Below are 11,130 nucleotides of genomic sequence, written 5' to 3' on the forward strand. Positions count from 1 at the left end.
ATAGGAAATTAATACAATATATAACCTGGAAAGAACCAACACCCAGGAAAGTAGTGTTCAGAGACTTAGAGAAAATGGGTCCAGATGGCACTCCCTGAGTCTCTGATTAAGTAATCTTGATGAAATGATCTCTGCTTTTTCATTACAGGAGCCAACACATTTTTTTTTTAACAATCTCAAAACAGTTTGCATTATTTTTTCTGCTAGCTGCAATGAAGTTAGCCCTGATAGGTATGCTAATAGAAAATAATCTGGATAACATACTACAGCGCTATGCTATATACAGTACCAAAGAGGATGCCCCACTAGCACATTGCAAAGACAAACTTCAATTACTTGAAAGGGGCCCTTGAGGATGATTTTTTCCCTAAGTAACTTGTAGTTATAGTTAAATAACCAGAGCTATTCTTATATTTAGATCGTCACTTCTTGCTGGCCAGCTTGAAACATGAGCAATCGTTTTTATTCCCAAGTTGTCTGTTTTACTGCATTCTACTATAAAAACATTATCTTCCTTTCATTCTGCCGACTTCACGGAAATGAGGTATAGATAAATCTAATCATTGCCACAATGTGTTTTAAGATACTAGTATTACTATTAAAGATCTCACCCATGAAACTTTTCCAGCAACAGGTAGGTATCATCACCCAGACTTGCATGCAGAAGAAGACGGTCCTCCTTTTTCACTAAATTGATGTAATTACTGCAGGACAACTGCTTTCAATTGTAAGAGCTATGCTTAAAGCAAAATGAGACCCAGATTCTTTTTCCTCCATAGAGTTAATTGCTAGAGGGGATTTTGAGGATTCATTCCCTGATCACAACTAGCTTCTTCCTGTTCTCTGCAACCATGGAGCCCCAGCTGAGAGTCAGGGAGACATAAAACACATCCTATTTCTTACTTTTGATTCATTCTAAGATTCTATTTCAAGCTGTATTTTGTCCTCAGGAATTCAAAGTAACTAGAATAGGATAATCACACACCACAGAGTTGGACCCAGGACTTCTGTTCATTTCATTTCATAAAGAACAATCTCAACTAGCATTTAGCCTCTGAAAGATGAAATAAAAACAGCAGTTTTTGTTATTAAGACAGTTCTTGTAATTAAATATGAACAGAACTGTCTCTGCTGCAAATTTTGCCTCTGATCCCACAGACTAATGAAAAATGTACTGCGGATGAGAATCAAGTTCATTATGTTATGGTACCTGAATAATCTGTGTCAGCTAATCTTAAGGTTGCCACCATTGGATGGATGGTAAATAAATTTAAATATTATGGTCAGGCTTAAAATTTGAAGACAAGTAATACTGTGTTTTTGCTACAATTTGAAGATTATCAGATAGATTCCTTTACTTCAAAAATATTCTTTGATGGCCTCAAGTAAAATTCCTTATTCATCACTTTGTTATTGAAGGCAGGTGTTAAAATGTAAATGTTGTCTTTGAAACATTAAAAAATGGACACAATCATCATTTACTGAACTAATATTTCTAAGTGCCTCCTACCAGGAATCAGGTTAAGATTTGATAATGAGGTGAAATAGTCCCTTGGTAGATTCCTGAGAAACTGGAATATAGGCAGGGACTCAGGACTAATCCACAACATGGAGTCCCACCACATAGGGTTGGCAGGAGTCTCTCCTACTAGAACGCCTGGGGTCACCCAGGTGTCTCAATCATTAGACTACCTGGGGTCAGACGGGAGTCTCTCCCATTACCAGGGTGGGTGGACCCAGACTTCGAGCAGGTAGTTTTACTACCAGGCCACTGGTTGCCCTGAAACTGGATATGGGGAAGCACGTACTGAAAGATGGATGGAGAGAAGGAATCAGCGCACATATTTTCATCTTCTCAACTTTGCCCACGGTAGGCCCAGTGTGGGAAAACAATTTTTAATGTATGATAACAGTAAGACTGTTTTTTTAATAATTATTTTATTATTTTTTAAAGTTCCGGGGTACATACATGTGCAGGATGTTCAGGGTTGTTACATAGGTGAACGTGTGCCATGGTGGTTTGCTGCACCTATCAACCCATCACCTAGGTATTAAGCTCAGCATGCATTAAGTTTTTTTTCCTAATTTCTGCTGGTTCCTATAACTACAAGAGTGACATTTGTACTGCAAATGAGGGTAGAAAATGATGAGATTAACTGCCATTCTCTGAACTGGACAATGAGCAAGTGTGTGTGTGTGTGTGTGTGTGTGTGTGTGAAATGAGGTGAGATGGGAGGTATGTGGCTATCACAGAGTTCAGTCACAGAACCATTGCATCTGGAAGACTCGTTCTGTTTCAACAGTCCTCTATACATCTCACACGTCCTACAAATGAGCATCTATGGGGCTTCAGAATTAAGTATCGTTGTGAAGAGAAACTATTTTTTGTTTTCACCAAGTTCCTGACCATCTATGCACTGTATCTTGCATTCAGAGTGTACATGAGTGTGCGTGCTTAGACGAAGGAAGGAGGGGAAGACAAGCAGCCTTCACAACCTTCCAGCCTCATTCCCACTTCAGCAGTGAAATGGGGGACAGTCACTTCCCTTCCAGTTAAAAATAAAAGGAAAACTGATGGGAAAGGAAAGTGGCATTGGGTGGGTGAAGTTGCAACTAATTTCATTTGGGAATTTCTCTTGCTTTTGGGGATGAGTTGAAGGTTTGTTTTTCTCCCTTTGCACAGTAGCAGAGTTGATTAATGTAATGACTCAAAAGAGGAGACACATGCTACATGGACTAGTATTCTAAACTAGAGTTCCTCTTCTGTTAGCTGAATTGCAGCAACCTGGGAAATGATAGTTCATTGGTGTAAAAGGAAAAGCAATAGTCATCCCCCGATCCTCTGTGTTGCCAGGACCCAGTTGAGTCCCTCTCCTGTGGCTGGCAGGCATGCTGTGTGCAAATGCTCGCTCCAGCCTCAATGCACTGGCATACCTTGGCACCAGTGCTAGGTTTTCTAAGCCTCCTGTCAGTATTCAAGAGTATTTATGATGAACCGATACTTAATTCTGTCATATTCTAGCAAGACAATTCTATAAATTAGATTCATGAAGAAACAGTCCCTGCATCAGTTTGTGAATTTAGCTACTGTTACTGTCATTTAATGCACTCAGTGTGGAACACTGAAATAACCATAATATTTCAAATTTATGCAACACTTTTTGCTTTGTTTCCATTTTCCAAACTATGAGCTCTTATTTCATACTCACAACAGCCTAAGAAAATATCATAGCCATTACTATTCCTGATTTGGAGAGGATACGGAAGGAAAAGCCAACAGTTGTGGCAAATTTACCTCTGATTTTCTTGTTAAAATCTGTCTCTAGTTTCTAACCAGCTGGTCATGTGTATCATGTCATTAATAGTATTCTCAGTAGCAGTTTAAATCATTTCTTAAATGATTGATTATTCCAGTGACATTGCAATAAAAAGCACTGCAAATCAAAGTTTTCCTCAAATTTGGAAATTATCTGTGTGATACAGACGACACACAGATAATTACCTGTTCCAGTTTGGAACAGGCAATATCTATCATTTATTTATTATAATATGAAGAGAATTTTAAAAGTAATCTTTCTTGATAGTGCCACTAGAATATATTAAATCTAATAAAATAAAGTTATGCATGTATAGTTCACATTTTATTTTGCTAAAAGTGGTATGATCCAGAAATGAATAATTCACAAATCCCTAAGTAACAAATCATTTTTTGTATCACATATTTCACCAGTGTTAGATTTTTCACAAAATAACTCAAAGAAAAGTGTAAACAAAATCTTTTCCATTCGAGACAAAATCCAATAGCAGATATTTTTGTAGACTCTAGCATTTTACTGACAAACAAGCATGTCAACACCTCTCACAGGGAATCGGTTTCATATTTTTATTTTTAAATCTCTGAAATATAAAAGGCAAGAGCACCCTATTCATAGACAACAAGTTCCTTTAGTACAGGGACCTGATGCTATTTGTTTACAGACTGGAAACAATCATGCATGCATAATAAAAAATGAAATTTTAATTTTCTCTTCGAAAACATTGCAGTTGAATACTTAAGCAATGACTGGTGTATGAGTCAGGAGGATGACTTTCCATATGTATAGTTTTAATCCATTCATCTCCACAGTATCACCAGGGTTTGTTAACTGCTTTTTAAAAAGCATGAGGAAGCACTTGATCTCAATGGGGGACAGAGTGAAGATCAGGTCAGAATGAATGGAGGCCCCACTTGTCCCCTTTGAATCAACTCCATGGCCCCTTAATTGTCAGCCTCATAACTGACATGATTTCCAGGGGCCTTGACTTTTCAGGCATGTTGTGGTGCCCTTCTCTTCTCCCAGCTTACATCCTCAAGGGCTGTATGGCTCTGAACAGCATACTTGAATAAGATCAGCCTGTTAAGCCATGAGCACTAATAACACCACCTGATTGACCCAAGCCAGGCAGAGATAAATGCTCATGAAGGATAAGGTACTTAACTGTTTGATTGGGTGGCTGAATAGGAATGACCACACCTGAAATTTGGTGGGAAGGCGATGACCAGCTCAGAATGCCTGGATCTCCAATTGGAGCCACCAGGTGATAAGGGGTGAAGGCTGCCAGTACACACAGTTGAACCTCGCTTCTATCATTTGCCTTACAACAATTTGAATTATTGTTAGGAGCTTCTTTCTCTAGAATTAAAAACAATTCTAGCCAATCCATTCAAAATAAACTTGGGAGAGCTCCTCACATCCTCCTATCCTCTTTATCTCTGCCTCACCATTATGATACTAATAATTTGATTTCCTCATATTTTCATCTCTCCACAAACAAATGTTACCTGGTTTCTGGCCCATCTCCCACTCATTTTGATTTTAATAAGAAAGGATAACTCAGAGAAGGGTAGAGGACAGAGCATATAGCGCTCCTCCATGTCCTTTGACATTTTCTATCATGCCTAAACAAGAAGCAGCCAGAATTGTCCCCACTGAGCTAGGCACGACCTCCGGCGACAGCATGACAACTGAGGGGCTGGGAGAGCCCGGAGCCCGGCAAGTAGCTGAGAGAAACCCCAAAGCAGAGAAAAGAGATGGGCAACAGAGGGAAAAATACAGAGAAAAGAAACAGCAGGAAGGAGAGGAAAACAAAATTGAAAAATAAATAAGAAATAAAAGTGCTGTAAAGATAGAAGCCACACCATACAGGGAAAAAACAAAAACAAAAACAAAAAAACCAGCACAGAAGAAAAAGAAAGGATGTGATCAGATCAGAGTAATGAACGCAGGCAGTCGACACCGAAGTGAGAAATAGGACCAAAGGGAAAACAGTCAAAAGCTAGAATTGATGGAGATGACAATAGTAATTAGAACTTAGAGAGGAACAGAGAAGGAGAATATCAGGGAAGAAAAAGGGAAAATAGAAGAGGTGGCGGCGACAAAAAGAATCATTATGAAAATCATCTTTCCCCTTGCTGTAGAAAGAAAAACAAATATGTTCTAAGTAATTGTTTTCCGAGGGGGTATGGGGGAGGATGACGAGGGCATCTCATTCTCTACTGCTTCCCTCGCTGGGTTGCTTGAGAGCATCCACGAGGGTGGAGGCTGCAAATAGGGCGCATTAGAGATGAGTTGGGACACTGTCCCCACCTCACCCCCCTACACCTTGTGCCTCTTTAAAATGTCCTATGCACTCAAATGTCTGTTGTATTTGCAATAGTGTCTCTACGAAATCCAGCCTGTTGGAAAATCTAACTTTTGTAATTTTCTTAAGGGTGTTAAGCCACAAGCTGCAGGTCTGGGACAGCCCTAGCTGCAAGTTAAGGGACAGTCGTTCCTCCTGCATTTGCATCGGTGGTTTTCTGGAGGGAAAGGAGGTAGTTCTCGCCTGTGTTCTGGGGACAAAGCATTAGCTGGTCAGCACCTGAGCCGAACCCCTTCCTTTCGGGGAAAAGAAAGATGCTGTGAAGCAACCGCCCAGCTCCAGCTGTCTGTACTTACGTCGAGGAAGATCGACATGCCCTTGGAGAGGTGCAGAGCAGAGCTGAGCTCCTCCGAGGAGTTGTTGGAGGACGGCGATGTCTCCTGGGAATCCTCCATCCTCGGGAGCCCTGATCGCCGCGGGCGGAGCGGGGCTAGGCTGACGCACCCACTCTGGCAAGGGCGCGGCCGTAGCTGCTGCTTCGCCGCCGCCCGGCTCGGGATCCTGGTGGATGTTCGCTCCCGCGCGCGCCTCCCTCCGCGCTCCCTGCGCTCGGTGTCCCCCCTCCCTCCTCCGGCCTCCGCTCCCACGCGCTCCAACTCTCGCCTCCCCCTTCCCGCGGCTGACGGCGTCTGGATGGGTGTCATCCTCGCACTTAGCAACGCGCGGAGGGGAGCGGGCTCTGCCCTAGGCAGGGCCATCGACCACGGCTGGAGATAACCTGGGGGCCCCTGCCCGCCCCACGAGGGCCCCAAGTGCAGGGATGGAGGAGGGCATCGGGACAGACAGAATGGGCAAATGGCAAGGCGTTTGTCCTGAGCAGCCAAAGAGCAAAGTAAGGACGCCCCCAGCCTCCCCCCAGAGTGGATGCCATAAGTAGGGAGGAAGTCAGAGAGGTTCTACCTGCTTTAAGTCCCGGTGGCCTCTCTGCCTGACCCTCCCCAAAGGCGGGGGCGGAGTTCATGGATACCAGCAAGCCAGGAGCAGCTGGTTTGGTGTAGGGATTAAGCCATTGGGTGTTATCTTGCACTGTAGGGACTTAATCTGTAAGCCTCACTTTTCCTCATCAGTAAAATGGTCACGCTGGTCTCACCCCAGAGGGTTCTGAGGCTTACCTGTGGCGGTGCTATGAACTCTACCTAGAGTAAGCTTCCTTAAAACGTTTGCTATGGGGCAAGGATTGTTAGGTGATGTTCAAACATGAAGTTTTCCAAAGTCACAATAAAGACGAAGTCCTTATCTGTGTTCAAACGTTTAAACGAGGGTAATTATTCAGTATTTGAGGGCTTCTGCGAAGGCTGTAAAAATAGGAAGTTGACCACACCTTTCATCAGGAGAGAGATCCAGTTTATTGGGCATCTAAAATGTGTATGTGTCGGTTACAAACTTGAGCTGTCTGGGAGCAAGATAAGGCAAAAAAAGAAGGAACCTTGTCTAAACAAGACTCTGCCTCTACCAGTGAGGATCTAGATCTCCGTTTTGTGGCCTTCGGAGAAAAGTAAACACGTTCTTTCTATAAGACAGGCCCACACACAACCAAAATGCTGATCAACATGTGAGTGTCTTAAAGGCATGTAAAATGTGCTAGGGGTTTCTTAGGAGGGACAGGTTACACTCTGGCTGTCGGGACCAATAAAAGCTTGATAAAAGAAGCGGTACATGAAACGGACCTCACAAATCACCATACTTAATAGAAATAGAAGGAAAACACTTCCAGGCAGAAGGAAGAGCGTAAGCAAAGCATGGCCCCAGGAAAGCACATGGAAGCTGGAAGTAGTCCACTGGGGATTCATGTAAACATACAGAATCCCAGATCCGACCTGGGCTTTCCAAATCCCAATACTAAAGTACTGTCTAGTCCAGGAATCCAAGTCCCCCTCACCCTAATGATTCATACACAGTTGCTCTGTAGTAGGGTCAGGACTAGGGTGTGGCAAGTGAGGCCCCTTGAGCACGGAATCTAAGGAGACACTTGCTCTCAATCCCTATCCTGTGCTTGCATGATCCTGAGAGTGACTTTCTTAAGTTTTGCACCCTAGGTGTCTCATTCACTTCACCCAAGTCCCACTGCTGCTTTGTAGATGGGTGCTTACAAGAAAATGAATCCAGTTGTTCTCAACTCTGCCTGTACATTGGAATCACCTGGGGTGGGTGGTAACTTTAAAATGTGTCCACAAATTCATTGACATTCTTCCTATAGAGAAGTGGGTCCCCTCCCCTTGAATCTGAAAGACCGTGACTGCTACAATGGTGGAACAGAAGTGATGCTATGTGCCTTCCGAGGGTAGGTGCATAAAAGCTTTTGCAATTCCACTTTTTACAGTGGATTTGCTCCTAGACTCTTGAACTTCCTTATAGGAAGTTTTTCTACCTTAAGCCACCATGCTTTGAGGAAGCCCAAGCTATATGGAAAGGCATATGTAAACACCTGGCTTACAGGTCTAGCTAAGCAGAGCCTTTGCATTATCCCAGCCTGAACAGCAGCAATGTCAATGAGGAAGCCTGCAAATGACTCCAGCCCCCAGCTCTTGCAGACATCCCTAGCTGTGTGAGTTGTCCCGGCCAAAACCCCGGATATCATGGAGTAAAGGCACACTACCAGTGCTATGCCATGTCAAAACAGTTGGCCCACAGAATTGGGAGCATAATAAAATGTATACTGTTTCATACAAATAAGTGTTGGGGTGGCTGGATTTGTAACAACAGATAATCAAAATAAGGAGCTAACCCTCCCTGCACAAACACACACACACACAAACCAAACTGATGCCTGTGCTTCATCCTCAAATTCACTTTCAATTAGCATGTGGTGGACCCAGTGGATTGTTTGAAGATTTCTATGTGATTCTGATGTGCAGCAAGGATTAAGAATCACCAAACTTAACTGTGCTGTACATACAGTACAGGAAAATAGTAGAATAAAATCTCAGAAAATAGGCAGAGGCTACAGGATGAAAATCTGTGAAGCCCAAGGACAGAACTCTGGACTTAATTAGGTAGAGACTTAGAGACATTAAACTTAGGGGTGAGATATTGATTGGAGCTGTGCTTTAGGAATATTCCATCTGGCATCTTTATGTGCATTTTCCTCATTAACTGCAAATTTCCTTACCTGAATTGTGAGAATAGACCCTTTCTTTGACAACTGTGCATCAAAATAAATACAAAATCATTTAAAAAAACATACTGGTCAACTCATCAAATGGACACAGGCCATTCAAATCACTGAAGGAGAAAAACCACGAGAAGGAGGGGGGCTGTCAACTATGAACATCAAGTTACTGAATTTATCAAAATAGCATGTTGTTTATTCCTGCCATCAGATGAAGAATTGAATAGGTTTTTCTGCAACAAGTGCAGTTTAAGTCCGACCCCTCTAACCCAAATTGTGAGGGTCCCTCAGGCCTCAAATTCAACCTCACAAGTGGTAATATTTTTATGCCAATCCCATGGTAACAAGAACAGGTAATAAAGGAGACTTTCTCTGATTATAAATGAAGAACAGGAGAATAATCAGCAGTCATCAAACCAGGAAGCTGTTTGTAACACTTTAGTAAAAACATAACTTTTCCCCTTACTGACAATGAATGACATTTTCTGTACCTGTGGCTTTGCTTATTTCTTCTAATGGTCTATCAAGAAGAAACATAAATTATTAAGCAATCAACTGGTCACTATTTATTTTAATGATTCCTGTGTGAACGCAGGAATACATTCTGCTCTAGCTGACTTCTCTTTTTAATGGAAATGTAATGTTCACAGAGACTCTAGCAGAAAAAATGGCAATTAGATTCACATTCACAGACAAATTCAATAGGCTCTATGAAGTGGCAACCAAATATATTTTTATAGCTTTCTTTTTATCTAGATGGCACGCATTTTTGAAAGCAGTTTTCACACATTTTCATGAAACACACACGCTGCACTGCTGTGCACACTATCAGTCGCAAACAGCAGACAACCGACTTGAGGGAGGAAATGCAACTTCTTTGTAGCAAGGGCCTAAAAAAAATAGAAATGTAATTCCAGGTTCCAGTTCTCAGGCTTTCTATGATAAGACTTTGACATGAAGATATTTCTAGCATTTTAGGAGATGATAACTGTGTGGGAATATATTGTATTTCAATCTATCTCTGCCTCGTGGAAGAACTATTATCTAAACCATTTCAGACAGCTGGGAATCTATCTTATTTCTATCTTAAATTCTAGGGAAGGTTATCCTTCCCTTTTGACTAATGACTCAGAATCCTTTCAGTCAGGTTAGTGGACATTTCTGTTGCCTTGGCAGCTTGGATCCAAATCCCCTTCCTCTTTAAGTGCCTATCCCCATGGTGTGGGTCCTGCTTAGGGGCAGAACTCACGTCTTCTGAAGGGAAGGAGGAAGATCCTCTCTCTCTTCCCTGGTAGCTGGAGCACAGGCTGAGAACTAGGCTCAGCTGAAAGGACTTCACATGTGTGTTTAAATCTGAATCAAGGGACATGCAGGGAAGTTTATCAATGGCAGTAGACACTCACAGTGTAGTGTTGAGTGTGACCACAGTGCCAGGGGAGCCCTGAAGATGAATTAATCAAATGGATAATGGCACCCTGTGATTTCAGCAGCCCTGTCCTCCAATCTTGATCTTGGCTTTCTGCCAACTTCCTGAGAGATCTAGTATCCTTCCAAAACTTTCTTTTCTGTTTTACCTTAGTCAAAGTTAGTTTTTTATGTTTGGACTCTGACAGATAAATTCAATCTAAATTTCTAGTGTTAAAGAAGCCCATAGTTAACTCATTGGAAATAACTGGTTAAAAAATTTAATTCTCTTCAGACATTTATTGATTGCCTGCTTCAATCCAGGCAACTGACGGGCAAAATGGGGAAATGATAAAAAGAACTGGCCTTGCCTTTGCAGAAGATACAGAACTTAAGGAAACTCTATTTTAATAGATAATTTTAATGCAATGAGACAAGAGTAACACCAGATGTTTGCAGTGAAGGCTGAGGCAGAGCAGAGAGACTTCTCCCCATGAGTGCCTATTCTGTGTGACCGTTTTATCTAACTGAAGAGGGCAAAATTAGGACTCAGGAATAGTAAGTGCCATGGGCCAAAATTATTAACTAATAATGGTGATTTTCCTATGAACTATTTTACCCTGAGATACATTTTTCTGTTATGCCACTGTGCGCTACTGGCTTACTCAACTTAGAGCTCTTCCATCTTGAAAAGAAAAAAAAGAAATCCTCACTGCCTAGTATCCTCCCTTAACCATATGTGTTGTTATAGTTAGTGTTCCCTGTCTTTACCTTTCTCACAAGCAAAATTTCTCATCTGTAAAAACAAGAATGAGGTATTGTGTGCATAGAGCTTAGTAAACAGTAGGCAGAGAGAAGGAATTCAACAGTTAGTCACTGTTTTCCCTACCAGCACCACTGCTTTGCAACCATGTTGTTAAGAACAGAGAGACTTC

The 11,130-nt window shown here is 42.0% G+C and overlaps 1 protein-coding gene across 1 annotated transcript in view; it reads right to left on the minus strand.

Annotated features, from left to right (window-relative positions):
• Window positions 1-6,396, minus strand: part of NECAB1 (N-terminal EF-hand calcium binding protein 1) — a 174,036-nt gene extending 167,640 nt beyond the window's left edge. Inside the window, exon 1 of the mRNA XM_050802621.1 lies at window positions 5,979-6,396. Coding sequence (XP_050658578.1) covers window positions 5,979-6,380 — 402 coding nt within the window. The 5' untranslated portion in view covers window positions 6,381-6,396. The remainder of the gene's footprint in view (window positions 1-5,978) is intronic.
• Between the last annotated feature and the right edge of the window lie 4,734 nt (window positions 6,397-11,130).

The sequence above is a fragment of the Macaca thibetana genome, chromosome 8 (genome assembly GCF_024542745.1).
Source record: "Macaca thibetana thibetana isolate TM-01 chromosome 8, ASM2454274v1, whole genome shotgun sequence".
Lineage (NCBI taxonomy): Eukaryota > Metazoa > Chordata > Mammalia > Primates > Cercopithecidae > Macaca > Macaca thibetana.